The sequence below is a fragment of the Branchiostoma belcheri genome, unplaced genomic scaffold, assembly GCF_001625305.1.
Source record: "Branchiostoma belcheri isolate BF01 breed outbred unplaced genomic scaffold, Haploidv18h27 scaffold164, whole genome shotgun sequence".
NCBI lineage: Eukaryota > Metazoa > Chordata > Leptocardii > Amphioxiformes > Branchiostomatidae > Branchiostoma > Branchiostoma belcheri.
The window spans coordinates 444,905-463,351 of NW_017803091.1; the positions used below are offsets into that span (position 1 = coordinate 444,905).

An 18,447-nucleotide genomic window follows, 5' to 3' on the forward strand; every position below is an offset into this window, starting at 1 on the left:
ACCAACCAGGTCGGTAGCGACTGTAGGAGCGGACGTAAACTAACCAGGATGGTACCCAGGCTATGTCAGACTACTGTGGCATGTACATGTAGGTACAAATGTATGGCATGTAACTGTTCTCCTTCATTTACACGTGTGACCAATAATTGCCAGGTCCATGCCTGACACAGCCCAATATATATTATTTAATAAAGTTTAAGGTTCAGCTTGTACAAAAAGTAATACTAAAAAAGTGTGAGGTATGTATTCTTCAAGTATGTTGGGGATCAAATTCTTCCTGAATATTGTTTTGAAAGTTCCCATATTCTGCTTCTGTAAGAATGTACCTGGGGCACACAGTAATGTAACGGGTGGTGCCCTAACATCGGACACTTTTTTCACGCGCTCTATTGCTAGTTGTCAGAGAGTGGTCAGGTTTTGATGAATGAATTTTGAGGACATTAATGTAAACAGCATACATTGTACATGTACTTGGATAAGAAATTTATTCATACAGTACTATTCATGAGCCCTTCACCCTCCGCGTTAAAAGCGATAAATTTCTCGTGAATGTACCTTCATGAATGTGGCTACACTAGACAGTATGCCCTAACTTCGGACGCTTTCGTAATTTTGCTCTCTTCAGGCGTTGATGATGAAATTAATTGAGTAAACAAAAATAAGAATAGAATTTTATGATATTTTAGCTTTCTTTGGACAGTAAAATTGCAATTGTGGGTCTCGAGAGGAGGGTAGTATCTAACGCAATCAGTCAGTGTTTCCACTGAAAACCCGGCTTACGTACTCAATGCAGTCCCAGGGGAATCATGGGAAATGCAGATGACAGTGGTGTTGACATTGGTTTTCACAGGTTGGTTTTCTAAATAACAAACACTCCCACATATTTACTGTTTTGCAAAGCTTTATTCCTAATGTGTTTGTGTCAGTTGTGTCAAATCTTGGTACAGGTTGTTTATTTCTGGGCACGAGCCGCAATGCAGTGACCCTCTTTCCAGCACCATTGTTAATATGATTGGTGAAAATGACCGATATTCTCTTTTTCCACAAAACAATAAATAAATATATAGAACTATACTTTGCAATGCAAATAACAGCTGTATGCATTGACTACTGGCAACAAACACAGTGTACTTTTGCATAATTATAATAAGGATGAGTAAAAAATCCGTCTGAGGTTAGGGCACGTGCGAAGTTAGGACACCCCCGTTAGCAGCTAGAGCAGAACTAGGAAAACTCCCATTAGATTTAGATATATCCCTTCGTACTGTTAAATTCTGGACACACTTGACACAACTTAATACCGATACACACCCTCTGCAAGTTGATGCACTCCTGTTACAACATAGTTCCCTGACATACTGTATAATCGTAGACGGATATTGTTACAGCAAGTGAAGGAGACCCTCGACCACTGTGGATATTCCTAGTACCTACTGCATATTGATAGTACAACCTGTGATCCTCAACATATGTATTAAGTATTAAGGACAAGGCTTTCTTCCATTGTTTGTCTGCTGATACCAGTAAGCTGAGATATTATATACCATTAGGCCACAGCAAGTAATTTTTATGGATGACATCAGCGCACGCATTAATTTTCGCCTGATTTTGGGAAAAAAACAAGAAATTTTGTTGGCTTCTGGTCAATCTGCCGAAAGATGTCTGTTGCCATGCTGGAAGGTGGGTGGCAGATAACTATGAAGAGAGGAGACAAGACAAGGCTCTGATTTGATGTTTTGTTTCTTACTTTGATGCAGTGATATGTGATACTGGCTGTGTATATGTGATGTTCCCACTGAATCAAAACCATTTGTACAATAATTGAGTCAAAATCTTAAAATGTAGGAACCTTGTTTATTTCTGCCCGCCTTGTTTTTTTTTTGCCCACTGAGGATGAGTCTGCGGAGGACGTCATCCATAAAATTTACTTGCTGTGGCCTTACTGATGTAAAACTGAATACTGTGTAGAAAAATACCTAGAACACTGTGGCTTCGAGCAGCGCTCCACTATTAGTAAAATTAGAATCAGTGCCCACCCCTTGGAAATCAAAAAAGGGTGATAAATGAAACTACCTGTGTCTGAGAGGATATGTAAATATTGCTCCTCAAATGCAGCGGAAGACGAAATTCATTTCATGTCTAACTGTCCATTTTATGACCACATCAGAAAACAATTATTTACCACCGTGTCCAAAATGCTCACTTACTTCCCCACTATTAACTACCATGAGAAAACAATTTTACTACTAAAATCAAAGAACCCACATATTATGGAAGAAGTGGGTAAATTTGTCTTCCATTGCCTCAGAAGAAGAAGTCAAACCCAGCCAAACTAGTACCACGTCTGTTGTAGAATGTAGTATTATGTTAGACGTAGTCTCACATACCATTATATTTTCTCTTTTCATACATGTTGTTTGTAACTGCAATTAGCCCTCTAACTGCAATTACTTGTAGCATTTGAACATGCACTTGTGACTACTCTTGACCACCACAGGCATATTTTAAAAGCTTTTGATGATATAAATTTTAACTTAAGTGTACGAATGAATGAATTTGATTCAGATCTGGGCCAAGCAGTCTTCAGGTTGTGTCTAACAGCTGTATTATTAGCTAACGTTGAAGTCAATATCCTCAATCACCAACCACTCTTCAGACAGCGAGGGAAACTGTACAGATATCTAATAACTTCCCTTCTGCACGTGTACAAATCCTGATCAAACGTCATGCAAAATGTGATTAAAAGCAGTGCATTCCTTTATTAAAATGCATGCAAAAGATGTGCATTTCTCGTTTAATTTCCATTCATTTCTTGTTTAAAATACATGTAGATGTTTGGGCAATCTCATGTGGCTAATAATAATGATCAGGGTTCTAGGTAGCATTGGGGACCCCCTACGCTAAAATACAGCGTAGGGGCATTGTGACTGTGTTTCTTTGTTCAAGAATGCCAGATCAAATGTGAAATATTACCAATCAAGAATACATTGTACATACCTTAGAAATAACATTTTTTTCCCTATGGGTTTCCCTCAAATGGCCTCTTTTTTAGCTCAATTTTTTAAAAGCTCCACACTGCGGAGGGGGGGGGGAATCACCCCTTCTGCCCCATCCCCCTCTTAGTTCTGAGGAAATTCTATAAATCTGTGATAGGACTATCCAACACATGACATTCTTAAAACAAGGAACATCAACATTTGTAAATTATGCAAATGAAGACCTAATTGCATAAAGCATTTTTTAACTTGAACATACCAAATATCAATACGATCCATCCACAACTACATTGTGCTCAAGTTACTTCGTTGACATACATACAGACCCACGTAACAGCCACTCCACCAAGCCCAAACTCAAAACATGGAAAAATGGCCGCTTATTTTGTATTGTAGGCTGGTTCTGGCAGTACCAAAAAATAAAAAGGAATCCTAACATAGCTTGTTTTGGAACTATTTCTAAACACTTCTAAACATTTCATATAAAATGATGATGAAAATGTACTAAGAAGTGGCAGTAAATGTCTATATCAGACAGATTTCCTCATCCAGAATATTTTTTGTTTTCACCCTGAAATTGTAGAACAAAAGGCTCATCCCTGTGTGTATGAAAGGTCTTAAAGACCAAATGACACCAAAAAAAGTCTGTAAAATACATACAAATATCGGAAGTGTACATACAATATGGTCACTTGAAATTTGTTCCAATCATGATGACTGAATCTTCTATAAGGGAATTTTTTTAGACTCCCAAGCTGCCCAATTGCCCACTTCGGGCATCTCTATTTGCATCTCTGTGTTTTATTTTTACATTTCTGTGCTTTTTCCTGAGCTGACATCACTGGATGACCTCAGCTCAGGAAAAAATACAGACTTTTCCAAGGCAGGGCATTAGAATTTCGAATGAAACAAGAGAACCGTGCATATTTATTGTAAAGGTGTCCGTTAGCCAGTTAATACTAGTTATGTCAATTACAATCAGCTAAAGTCATATTTTGGTGTCATGAGCACTTAAACAGAGCAGATGTCAATGTTATAGTCTATAGAAGTGAAGTGTGTTGGGCATCTTGAGGCTGGACATGACCATATGGAAAATATTGTCTTACTTATTCCGTATGTGGTTCCATACTGGATATGGTCTTCTTCTCCTGCTTTCCAATCGGTGGTCTGGATGACAAAATTTTCTTCTGTTACCAAGGAAAGGGAGCCAGGCTATGGTCCTGGCTACTACATGTAGATGTACATTTCTGCCTAACTAACAGTCTACCCTTGTACCACTGCCTATCCACATGTACATGTACCTGAGAGGGCGATGCGTGGAGATGATATAGTCGGGACGTCCGTTCCGAAACACCACCCGCGAATTTGCCTGCACCCACTTCCAGACGTTTCCCTTGACTAAGAGGCGGAAAACGACAAAACCAGATTCACCGCGTCTCATCACTGCAGGGAGACAAAAACGGGCACCGTCCGGGTTAGAGACACACGCAGAGACATGGACATATCCTAATCATCATAGGGCTTCAACATTCTCACCACAACACTAACAGCACACAACAACTCCCACTCTTTACGGGGGGCCTGAAGAGCCCTTTTCCGTAGAGCGTAATCGGCCGTTTTAATTCTACGTAGAGCGTAGATGGCCTGCTCTAATTCAACGTAGACCGTAATTGGCACATTTTGCGTAGAGCCCATTCGCCGTTTTAATTCTACGTAATGCGTTGTAGCCACTTGGAATTTATCGTAAAGCGTAATCGAGAGGTTTCCGAATTCAGCGTACAGCGTTGTCGGGAACCCCCCATGCAGGCCCCCTTTAGGATATCTGCGTTCATCTGTTTATGTGGAGAGGAGAGGGCCTCCAGAATAATTTTCGCCCAATCTTCTAAAACTGAATTAAATGAATTAATATCTTACTTTGTTTGAGTCATGCTTCAAAAACTGAGAAGGTCAAATGTTGCCCAACACGTTGGTATGAAAGAAATTCTTATTTCCAAGCTTGATTTTGAATTCAGCCCAAATGAATAATACAAAACTGGTAAAAACTTTCTGACAAGATTTCCTGAATACAAAGGGAGCTGTTGTGCTAAGTAGGTGTTATGGTAGCATCACAACACTACATACGATGATCTAATGTACCTGTTGGCACTATGATCTCTGGAAGCCCTTTCATAAGATATGAAAAGAACAAAAAGGAAAAAAAACATAATCATAGCAGCTGGAAACAAGCAGGATTCCTGCGAAACAAAGGAAACTAAGATATTAAAATCTTACTGAGATAAAATTGAGAGAATTTGATCGAGGAATGATATGAACTTGTGCAGATAAAATGATAAGGCAGGAAACTAGAGACCAGCTGCAGTAGACCAGTATATTGTGCATAAGGTGTTATGATCGAGCAAGGAAAGTCAAAACTGGGCATATGGAAAGGGCCTATCTGTTGCCACCAAATCTACAAGAAAGGACTAATACATAAGTTACTGTACGTTCATGACATCATGTCCAACTACTCATGCTGTTATAGCATTACTGCTCATTCAACATGCATTGGTTTAGCTACAAGTTAGAGCATGTTTATACTGTGAAAAGTGTTAATATGGAAGTTTTACAAAACGACAGTTTGTTAGACTATATGTACACAAAACATTTCATTAGACAGACAGACATGCAGTAGACATTTCCAGAAGTATTCAACAGAAAGTCATTGTTTTATTATATCAGGCAGTTCAAAACCTCACATCAATTTCTTCAATCTGTTTTTTGGGCATATAGTGTCCTATAGTTCCATGCAATTTCTGTTTGACACTACCGATTTCTTCCCAATGTAGCCCTTAACATATGGAAAAAAGAAAATAAAATCATTTGAAAGTAACTTAAATTGGATGAAGCAGCAGATGTGAATAAAACAAGTGACTTTCTGCGGAGGAGGAGTTAGTGGGGTTGTACAGTTAGGCAGACATGCAGCACAGACAAAAGTGCAGTAACACAGTTAGGCAAGGCGCAACAATACCTGACTGTTAGTAGTACCAGGAAGGTGTGGGATGGTCCTTGCAAAAATGAGGCTAAGTCAGCGTGAATGACGAGGTGTCAATCATTTGCTAACCCAACCTCCCAGTCTTCCAATTTCAAGGTTGTTCCCACAGGGGGATGCACACTGTCTGGAATGGCTATTCCCAGAGGGGAGGTAGACTGTATGGAATGGCTACTAGGGTCTTTCAAACAGGGCATGTAAAGCTAGCAGCAAGCTCTCAGTCTTAGCACAAATGTCAACAAGAGTTGATGTGAGCAAACCATGATTGACAGCAGTGTCAAATGGTACTGACCATCAAGCCACATTTTTGTAAGTAACATAATCAACAACAAGAGTAAAATATCATAACTAGCAACAAAATAATCTAGTCAAGTAATGTATGAAGTTAAGCTATGGCTTCATTATTAATGAGTAAAAATTCAGAAAGCTGCAATATGTTAACTATTAATCAAAAGTTGTAAGTCTTAGAGGAGAGACAGACTTCAGTACACATAGAATGTAGCCATAGCTTTGACATGACATCACACAAACAGGCCAAGTTACATGGAATTGGACAAATTTTCCTCCAAGTTTGACTGTTTCATCTTTTGCTAAATTGTACAGGATTCATAACGGCTGGCTTGTTTGACTGTGATGCATGTGCTTTATCAATATTATATTTCCATAGCAGAACAACAACATACTATTATAACACGTCAATAATTAATAATGAACACACATCCATGGCTTATAAATGAATACATACATTTGCAAACAATTCTGCAGGTGAAATGACCATGACAATACAGTGTGATTTAAACTTTGCCTGTCATCAAAGGAAAGTACAATCTTTTTTTTTCCCTTTGGCAAGAATTGCAGAACAGTAGATTGACACCTCATATATTTCCAAAATCTCAGAATTCTTTTTCTTCAGCTGCAGAGTTGGTTGCACAGTTTTCATTGTCAATCAATAGAACCAAACAGAGCTGATTCTACCAGGAGACATACAAGACTTTCTTACATCTTTAAAGATAATTCCACAAATAGAAGACAATGCTTCAGATAAGGTCAATCACCCTATTGTGAAGACATTTTGAAGTAACGTACAAATAAAGTTTTTAAAACTTTTAAAAACTTTTCCATCACTGGAAATATGCAACCACTTTCGTCAGAATCCAACCAGTTAAAACATCTGCACTTCTCCTGGCAAAATCTGACCTCAGGATTAAAACTTAAAGCAATTAAATCTTTTAAGAGCTTACTATACACCAGGAAGATTAAATTTTGATCTTAAGATCATTAAATTTTCCTATAAAAATGTTACATGTATGAGAAATATGCTGGTAACTATGCAATCTTCCCTGCACAAACTATTACGTCACATGTACTTCGTCTATAGGTGTTCAACATGGTAACTTGAAGGGGAAGGCACGGGCAAAATTCCCATCAATTTTTCATTTCTTGATTTTCAAAAAGCAAAACATTTGAACCAGCAATAAACCATTGGTTGAATGAACCAAGGCACCTCCTTGGATGGATGCTTTTGTTGAAGACATTTATGGTAAGAACTAAAATACCAACAGTAGAAGTCTGACATTATTACATAGATTGAAGTTACTGAAAAATTGTAAGTAATCATGTCATTTTTTAATAAAGCTTTCATCCAAATCCTATATTTTCACGCTGTTCTCAAATCAATACTTTCACACAATATCTCTGATTATCCATTTTGTGTTTCTTTTTTTTTTCCGGTTGACAAACATGATGAAAGAAAGTAGAAATTTTCATCACTATCCAACAATATTCCATTTCTTGTTTCTAGTTCTTGTTGTTTCTTTACCAATACAGAGACAATTTCTGTCTGGACTTTGTTGTGTGAAACATTTGTGCAGAGAAGATGACGTCAGCATGTGAAACATGTAAAGTTGTAGCAGACTTACGGCTGGCATGGGAGTCTGCACAGTACATGGTGTCGGCAAAGTGGACAAACTGGTACCCAGATCGGGCCTGGAGTTCCTTCTCCGTATACCCCAGCACAGTTTTGCCCCTAGAATATTATTAATAATCTTAGATAGTATTTTCAACAATCAATGAAGACATGTGAACCTACATATACATGTATAATAAAATTTATATCATACCTGGGCCGCGATAACGTTCGATAACAGGTTCCGGAGCGGGCCGTACTTTACCGTACGGCCCGGTCCGGAACCTGTTATCGAACGCTTCCATGGCTTCCATAAAATGATTCGAACGAGTTTCGCCCTAACCGTGTGTGCCCTTTTGGAAAATTCGAATACAGAATCCGGACGTTGGAATTGATGTTGTTGCATTTTAGGGTTCAGGGGCACCAACTTTTGGCTCATCTTGCATTGAAAGGCGCGTTTTCTTGGGTGGGTATGACATAAATAAAATACAACACGGTGTATTCCGCATCGCCCTCGGTCCCGGCCTGCGGGCGTCGGGAGATCCGACCTGCGGTCGGGCCGATACCTCAGGCGATTCGGAATACCCCCTGTTGTATTCTATATGTAAAACCCACAAGACAGTTTGCTGTCAATATTCAGTAAAACAACTTATGGCATAAAGATATACACTTACACAGATGTTTATCAAGTGTTCCAGAGTTTTGTGCAATTATGTACAATTCTATTTTGTGATCAGGCCACACCAATTTAATTTGTTATTTCTCAGAGTCAAGATTTCACATTTTCCCTGTGTTGAGAAGAACTGTTGACTATCCAGCTGTGAGTCTCTCATACCAGACAACTTGAACTCAGGTTAACCTTCCAGTCTGATTCCTATGTCACAACATGTCTGCTCCAGCTGTCTATCAAATGATAATCCCCCAGTGCTGGGTGTGCCTTAAGCTTCACCATGAGAAAAGCCACCTTAAGGGTCTCCACATACTGGTGTCTTCTTTAGTGTCTTTGGAGAATTAACATTTTAAAAAAACATGTTATGGCTACACCAATTTAATTAATAATTATAGGTTCTTGGATTTGCCCTCATTTTTTTCTGATTTGAAAAAAATAATAAAAATCAGGTTCTGAACCAACTTCAAAATGCTCAGATTTTGACCTCAACAGTTGAGAAAGTCCTTTCTTCCTAGTTGTTACAGTTAATCGATCTATCAATGCAGCAGTTTGATTAAAAGTTTAAAATTCATTGTTTGAATTACAAACCATCCTTGTATATTGACTTCAAATCAAACCATTTTTGGGATATCCCAGGATTTCTAATTTTTTTTTCACCCTGTAGCTTCATATTTTTGTTTTAAAAAATCTGAGAACCAATAAATCAAATTGGTGCGGCCAAAGAGAACATTCAAAGTCAGTTGTGTTCTTACTTTTGATCCAAAGACAGTGGACTGAAGTCTAGTCGGTGCTTTGTGCGGAATATCATGTTCTTGGTCCGGATTTCCACGATGGAGGGAGGTTGTAGAGGGCAGGCTATGGCGAATAACGCCAGCTGTGGGTAGCGCTCCCCACTCTCCAGTTTCTTGTTCTGACCATGCAGCTGCTTGATACGTCCAGTGATGTGGAGAGCCTACAGTGTAGTATGAGTGGAAGGAAAACATTTCTTATTGGATTTCTACACAACTAAATATGTGGCTATTAAGGATGATGCTAAAAGAGTACAGATGACTGCAATTCTACATGTGTACTGTATGTGATCCATTCAACTAACATGTATGAATTACAATTTGAATCTCAACCTGTCATGCTTACATTATTCACACTCTTGTCAAAATGTGTGTAAATAGCATGTATCATACCAGGAATCCTGAAGAGTTGTCTAAAAGACAGCGGAACCTGCATACAAAAGACCTCTCCAGGACCATAGAGCCTTCTGCAATAACATATCATCATGTCAACAACATAATACACAGCAAACATCTCATATCAAACAAGTTTTAAAGGGATATACATGTAATGTCTCTCATAATAACACAATGTTCATGGTAAGTGATACCAAATACCAAATATTTTTGTAGGTTTCCGTATGTAAATATGTTAAATGTATAGTAGTATACAGCATATTCTTAACATATAATTATAAGTGTCAGAAAAATAAAAATAATAATCATTGTTGAAGTACTTTTCCTTAGAAGTGAAACAAAATTAGTTTTGGCTGACATTCTACATATTTTATCTCATATGCAATCCAAAAATTTTTGTGCACCCAATTTTTTGGGTTGGATGCACCTGTGCACCTATTCCCAAACATGAATTTCGAGCCCTGATTGTACTAAGAACACAGATACAGATTGAAGTCAGGGCTCGAAATACATTTTTGGGAATAGGTGCATTGATGTACCCAACCTAAAAAATTGGTTGCACAAAAAAATTTTTGGGTGTACCATAATATATATATATTATATAAACCATTAATGAATAATGTTAGCAAAAGCTAATTATGTTTTATTTCTAAAGAAGACTACTACAACAATAATTATATTATTTTTCTGACACTTATATGTTAAGAATATACTACATGTGTACTATACATAAACCAAAAAAAATATTGTTGGCTGTGCACCAAAAAAAAAAATTGGGTGCACAGCTCCAAATTTGGGCGCACTAAGGTGCACATGAGCATGTTGGCAGAACGTACTGTGTCTGTGCAAAACCCTCAATTTTTTGGTCAACGTTGCATCTCAGTATTTTGCCTGTTGCAGAAGACATTTTTTCCAACAAAACATTTGGAAACTACAGACGGAATGTTAACCTTATATGAGCAAATAGGACCTGATATGAGACGTTCTGCTGAAGTGCTATGCACAATACACGTTTTGCGCAGGTGCAGTACGTTCTGCAGACGTGCTGTGCACATGCACCCAGTATTTGGAGCCCTGTTCTGTTCTGTCAGCCCACCTGGACACATGACACCGTTGTATGGCACCACACTGTTGTTGTTAGCTGAGACCTGGCTGGGGTCGGCAGTCTCCTCCAATGGCTGCATGTTCCAGGACAGCTGGCGCCGGAACTCCGCCCGGTCCTCCGTGTGAATCAGCTCATACACTCCCTGGTGGATCACGTCCGACTGAAACATGCAACATTTCATTTGATTGATTTGATTTCTTGAAATTGCAACAGTGCAATACACGCGGAACAGAGGCAGCTTTTGCTGGTGTTGTGTCCCGCACATAGAAACGAAAAATGGACACTCAGACAATACTAATTTTCACTTGAGTCTAGTGGGGAAAGTCTTGAAAAGTGCCTTTCCCAAGGGCACAAGATCGGTGGCATGTCAGAACTCGAACCCGGGACCTCTTGATTCCGAGTCGCGCACTCTGCCGTTGCGCCACACGACCCCACAATAACAACAATTTCTGTACAGGAGAGCACAAAGGTATCTGTACATGTAAGTCTGTTAGTGATTTACCTCTCTCACATTACATGTCTGTACAATCATGTACAACATTTGTAAGTTGTAACACTGTTGTACATGTATGTAACATTGTTAGTGCTTTACCTCTCTCACATTAAATACATGTCTGTACATGTATGTAACACTGTTAGTGCTTTACCTCTCACATTGTAGCACAGTTGGTGCTTTACCTCTCACATTACATGTCTGTGCATGTACCTGTACATGTATGTAACACTGTTAGTGCTTTACATTACCTCTCACATTGTAACACAGTTGGTGTTTACCTCTCACATTACATGTCTGTGCAATGTACATGTACGTAACATTGTTAATTGTTAGTTAAGTGCTTTACTTCTCACATTATATACATATTATGTACATACATTGTGCTTTACCTCCTTTACACCAAAGGTCTGTACAATCATGTAGTAGTACACACCACTGTTGGTGCTTTACCCTTGAGTAACCTTACCTGCTGAAATCCCAGGTAGTTCTGGATGGTATGAGAGGCGTAGAACACCAGCCCATCACATGTCACCACCACCACAAAACCATTCAGGGCCTGCACGGAAACATACAACAAATATAATATTACATCATTTATTACAGGTTTATCTTTATGACAAGGGCCCAACAACAACTTCTTGTACATGTCAGTGTTACACAAGACTTGAAGGTGAAGATGAAGCAGTCAGTAACATCAGCAACCTGTCACCAACTTGTTGAAGATTGGTACAAGGCTGGAAATACTGGGTGCATTGTTATAATAATAATAATTGTATATTGATTGATCGATGACTACAATCGCTAGCACGTGGCAGCGCAACTAAAAAAAATTTGTCATCACTTATTCGCATATCCATCAATAGTTCATACTAAAGTCTTACAAACCTGCTTTTCTGACAACTTTCCAGTGTCACTGAGGAAAGGTTGGGGATGATACCTGAAACGTCTGACCATTTCCAAAATCATATCCAGTTGCTTGAGTAACTGTTTTTTGGCATATCTCATTACCTATAGATGTCTAACCTTCACCAAGTGGTATCACTGATTTCCCCATCCAGGAGACATATGGCCAGCATAATGGCCACTTGTTTCCGACAGAGAACAAAGGGACTTTATTCCAACCTAACAGCCTGAAAATATGGCAGATCCGTTTCACTATTGTTTACATTCAAATTTCTTCATACTTCAGTGCAGCAAGACACTGAGATATTGAAATTTTCCTGAGATTGATACCACAACTTAGCGCAGGTCAGTAGATTTCGTGCGAACGCTTTAGTCTGCCAGCTGCGTGGAACGTACAGTTGTGGTGGTAGTTACCTCCGAGTCTGTCATTATCAAATCAGGTGTGAAAGCCCATCCCATCAATGACACAAGAGTCTTTGTTTTTATTCACTCTAGCCTTGCTGGTTGGAAACATTAATTATATTATCCTGGGCAGGTTGTTTTGGTTCTTTGTTCCTGTGAGAACAGTGAAGGGTGGTGAACTGTCCATCAGGATGATTATAATTTATATATGGAGTTCTAACTGCTTCCTGTGGTAGTAAACCAACTTGCAAGGTTACCTTAGGCCCACTCTTGACAGGGCTTTGGGGTGGAAAACGTTTCCGATGGGCTACCTGTTCCCAGTCTTAAGATGAAAAAACGGTATTTTATAGGGTTTTACGAAACGTTTTGGAAACCGCCTCCATAGTGGTTTTAGAAAATTAGAACCCTTCAGTGGGGAACTTCCTGCTTCCTGCTAGGTTAGGGAAAAAGTTTCGCGAACCAGCATGGGCCATATGATATTGATACGCTTAGAAGCCTGTGCCTGTATTTTTATGTTATGCTCGTGTCATTTTTCTCTTCATATCTATCATTTTCCAGTTCATTTTTCTCTTCATTTTACGTATCTATCATTTTCCAGTTATGTCATGTCTCTCCCTACCAGAAAAATGATTTGGCAAAAGGCCAGTGGAGGGTCTGGAGCACTAGTATCAAATGATCATGCCTGCAACCAGCATGGAGAGGAAGGAAGCTGGTTCAAGCCTAGGAATTGTCCAGGAAGAAACGGAAGTTCTCATGCAGTACCAAGGTCAGCCACCAGGAGGCCCAAAATCGACCTTGACCTTTGCCTACCCAACACCTACCCACATACCAAATATCATTACAATCCATCCAAAGGTTCAAAAGTTATGCTGTCCGCAAATGTCCGGAAACACAAACACACAGACAGACAGACATGCCAAAAACAATACCTGCATTTTTCATGGAGGTAAAAACATGTACAAATGTAGTGTGTCACAAGACAAAATATGCGGCTCTTCTCCTGCCATTTTGACCCGCAATATCTCATGCCACAGGTGGCCCGTTACGCTTCCACCAGTGTCTAAAGAAAACTTGTTAACGGTGGCAAAGGTTTTCAAACGGTTTCGGAATGGTATTCCGTTCCTACAATCCCAGTCTAAAGTGGGCCTTAGTCAGGTGGCAGGTAACAGTATGGTAGAACTCAACATGGTAGGTTACATCATAGTCCTCAAGGATAGTAAAGCTACATGTCCTTGCAATATACTTGGGAAGTTGGACTTAATTACTTCTACATACTCTCAATACTTACAAGCTGTTTTTTTCTCAAAACTGTTGTCATCAGTGGTAAAGGCTCTGCCATTTTGGAAATTGACATCTTGCAGACACCATCTTGTTTCTGTTTCTCATGATCAGTTATTGATATCACATATTGGCCTTTCATTAACGTCATGTAGTAATACAGTCATACCTGTCCAAGCTGGCTACCCATCAATAATCAACATGATCAAAAATGATGTGGTCACCATGGACAGGTATCGAGCCTTGAGCAGACCCAACTCAGGGCGGTCGCGGTCACATTGGCCAGGTGGTCACCTTGGACAGGTTGCTTACTGCTTGTGTCAATGGGGAAAGTTTGGGTAAGTGGCCTGCTTGAGTAGGTGGTCTCCTTGGCAGGTTTGACTGTATTATATAAAATGTTTCCCTGTCAATTTTGTATCCAAACTCCTAAGAAATGTATGAGAAAAATGTTTGTACAAAAATATGACTGAAATTATTTAAAACAATTAATGAACAATAAGTTGCTTGCAATAAGTGGAAAAAATAGTGTAGAACTGTGCAACTAATTTCATACTGGCCCCCTCCCTGCTAAATATGGAACACTCCGTCAAGAGACAGTCTTTCACAGTATGTTATGAAAAATAATAATATCATAACAAAGGGTGTCACTAGAACAATGGTGACAAAATCCAGATGTTCTTTTCTGACCTATTAGTTGATAACATTGTCTTTGTATTGTTCTGTTCATTATGTAAGGAATTCTGTGTGACAAAGAATCAGATACAAAGAAGTTTTACAATAATGTGTTCAGCAGTGCAAAGACTGTAAATTGTGAAAGAATGACAAGTTGCAATTATTTCCAGGGGTACATTACGGAACAAGTTTTTTTTTGGCTAGAGATATCCCAATCATCCAAGAAAGTCCACACTTTATTGTTCTATAGCTACATGTATAGTCTATCAAGACCATTTCATCTTAGGCCACAGCAAGTAAATTTTATGGATGACATCCTCCACAGACTCCAAAACATAATGCGAGTGGGAGAAAAAAAAACAAGGCGGGCCGAAAAAAAAGGTTCCTACATTCTAAAATTTTGACTCAATTATTGTACAAAATGGTTTTGATTTAGTGGGAACATCACATATACACAGCCAGCATCACATATCACTGCATCAAAGTAAGAAACAAAACTTTAAATCAGAGCTTTTTCTTGTCTCCTTTCTTCATAGTTATCTGCCATCCACCTTCCGACATGGCAACAGATCTAGACATCTTTGCCCATTTTCGACATGTTGACCACTGCCAGAATGCAACAAAAGTTCTTTTTTTTTCCAAAATCAGGCAAAAATTAATGCGTGCGCTGATGTCATCCATAAAAATGCTGTGGCCTTATTTGAAAATCTACATATACCCATACCATAGGATTTAGGACACATTGGTCCATCTAAATTCTACTACAAGTGGCAAGGCAAGGAAATCTTCATGAATTAATCATGACACACCATCAGATATTTGATGGCGAGGAGGTTGAAAACAGGTTTAACTCATCCCAGCTAAAGTAAAACGTCTTGATATAGTCAATAAGTTGACTAAGGCCACACCAATTTAATTTCTTGGTTAACTGATTTTTCTAGAAAAATAATGGAATAGGCCAGCGAAAAAAAATGAAAAATTAAACAGGCCTAGGCATCCTATTATGGCCCAAAATGGTACGATAGGAGCCATGAAGTCAACACACCAGGCTGGTTCAAAATTCAAACAATGAATTTTGAACTTTTAATGATACCACTGCAATGAAAGATTATGAATAACAATGGAATAACTGTTACAACTAGGAAGAAAAGGACTGTTTTCAACTGTTCAGGGCAAAATATGAGCATTTTGCAGTGGATTGTCAATTTTTTTTTTTTTTGCAAATCAGAAAAAAATGAAGCAGGCGAATCCGTAACCAAGAAATTAAATTGGTGTGGCCTAAGTACCCCACTGGGATATGGTAGTTAAAAGGCAGGTTAATTCTTGGTTAATTCTTATTACTTGTATCTGAGACTCTAGGGATGACATACTGTAAATCACACATTTTTTTTCAGTATATTTGCATTTTTCGTGGTCACTTCTGTACCGCGAACTTACCATTACTGTGAACAGATAATTACCTTCGCCAAGAAGGTTATGTTTTCAGGGGCGTTCGTGTATGTGTGTGTGTGTCTGTAAACACGATAACTTGAGAAGGCCTTGATGGATTGCCTTGATACTTGGTAGGTGAGTAGGTCTTGATGAGACCTCAAAATGATTAGATTTTGGACCCCCTAGCGGCTTGTTATGGTACTGCAGCTGAACTTCCGGTTTTGATATCTCATGATCTAGACATGCTATGGTGATGAAATTTAGATGGTAGGTAGATCTTGTGCTGGGGAAGAAGTGATGTGAGTTTAGGCCCCCTAGCGGCTTGCTCTGGAACTGCAGCGATATATTCTTGAAAATATTCAAAAGGGGATAACTCAAGAACCGGTTGACGGATCGTCGTGATTTTTGGTATGTAGGTAGCTTACGTGATCCTTCATATAATTATGTGACAATTATGCAAATATGGATATAATTTGTGAGTAGGTCTTGATGAGACCTCAAAATGATTAGATTTTGGACCCCCTAGCGGCTTGTTATGGTACTGCAGCTGAACTTCCGGTTTTGATATCTCATGATCTAGACATGCTATGGTGATGAAATTTAGATGGTAGGTAGATCTTGTGCTGGGGAAGAAGTGATGTGAGTTTAGGCCCCCTAGCGGCTTGCTCTGGAACTGCAGCGATATATTCTTGAAAATATTCAAAAGGGGATAACTCAAGAACCGGTTGACGGATCGTCGTGATTTTTGGTATGTAGGTAGCTTACGTGATCCTTCATATAATTATGTGACAATTATGCAAATATGGATATAATTTGCATAATTTATGGGGAAATTCTATAAATCAGCTGCATTCCATGATAGGACAATTAAAACTTGTGACATTGGTAATTGACAACGAGAGAAACACAGGAAGATATTGATTATGTTAATAATGACCTAATTTGCATAATTAATGAGAAAATTTTATAATTATCTAATGATAACTGCCTGGAATTTCATACTTGTGGTATTTGAAAGTTAAATTGAGGTGAACATCATTAAACATAATTTATTCAAATCAGGACCTCATTTGCATAATTTATTAGGAAATGCTAGAATGCATTGTTTGTTAATATAAGACTGTTTTTTGGTTGAGATTATGATAAAATGATATAATTCATGAGAATTAGGTTCCAATTCTTTAAATCAGGGGGGAATAATCTAATCTATGATTTGTCAGTCATAAAGATTAACATCATTTGATCGGGGGTATGAGATCGGGGAACTCTAGTTCACTATAACTTTATTTTTGCTGCACCATCACAAATGTATAGTTCCGCAAACATGTCCATTTTTCTCAGACCGTGAACGTTTGCTACTGCGACCATAAAATGACTTACTGGTACAGTCAGTGTAGTAATGAACTGTCCCTGGGGGTTAATCACTAAATGGTCTTATGGGGTCAATCTAAATTTGTAAGATAAGGAAAAAAACACACTATGTACAGTAATAGGCAATACCAATGAATAGCAATTTTACAGAATCATATCCTAAACATTTTTTCATGTAACCACGAGTATGAAAGAACAATTTTGTCTGGTTTACTGTAACAGTGATAACTTCAGGTGTATACAGACCATTGCCTGCTTCCACTGGAAGGTCTTATATATATATTAACATACATTACCTGTTTGTAGACCTAAGTTGACAGACAAGATAACAAATGATACACCTGTCCCCCCACTTTCACAGAACACCTGCTCCACAGTCAGGTAATACCTGCAATCTTCTAACTATAGCTCATAATGATGTATTATCTCATCAGGATGACTGGGCAGGTTTTAGCTGCAGTGAGAAAATTGCTGTGGGCACACTAATTTGAATAAATATATACCATTTTTGCAGAAAAAACAGGCTTCAGGGAGGTTGATGACATAAATTCTCCACAGTGACATGACAATTAATGTTGTTTTTGATTGTACATGTATCTGTCTCTGTATCAGTATAGCTGGTATACAATGTAACTGCCCTTCGGCGTAACACACCAGCTCCACAGGCACGCGGCGCAGCGGCAGCTAACTATATTACACTGAACGACTTGTTACACTCAATCTTTGCACATTTAATTGCAGGAGTTGTTAAAAGCTTTCTAGTGATGATGCCCCAACTGTGCTTGGTGGCAACGAGTTCCAGTCTACGATAGTTCTGGGGAAATACAAGTTTTTGAATACTGTAAATGCATTTTTGTTCGTCAGGGATTTAACTTCGCGGTTTTCGCGAAGAGCCTTGCTTCGTGAAGTCATGTCCCTCGCGAACTGTTTACCGTATCGCTACACTCCCGTCTTCCAGGTTTCCATTGTAACGTTACGTTACTACTACCCATAGACGCCAAGTTA

General features: G+C 38.7%; 1 protein-coding gene across 2 annotated transcripts in view; it reads right to left on the minus strand.

Moving 5' to 3' along the window:
• The window catches only part of LOC109466370 (aryl hydrocarbon receptor-like), a 68,710-nt gene that overhangs the window by 5,169 nt on the left and 45,094 nt on the right, over positions 1 to 18,447 (minus strand). For both annotated transcript variants that reach the window (XM_019764082.1, XM_019764083.1), the window contains exons 5-10: positions 11,852 to 11,941; positions 10,881 to 11,049; positions 9,782 to 9,855; positions 9,353 to 9,552; positions 7,944 to 8,050; positions 4,298 to 4,439 (exon numbers count right to left, since the gene is read on the minus strand). In XM_019764082.1, the coding sequence (XP_019619641.1) occupies positions 4,298 to 4,439; positions 7,944 to 8,050; positions 9,353 to 9,552; positions 9,782 to 9,855; positions 10,881 to 11,049; positions 11,852 to 11,941 (782 nt within the window). The remainder of the gene's footprint in view (positions 1 to 4,297; positions 4,440 to 7,943; positions 8,051 to 9,352; positions 9,553 to 9,781; positions 9,856 to 10,880; positions 11,050 to 11,851; positions 11,942 to 18,447) is intronic.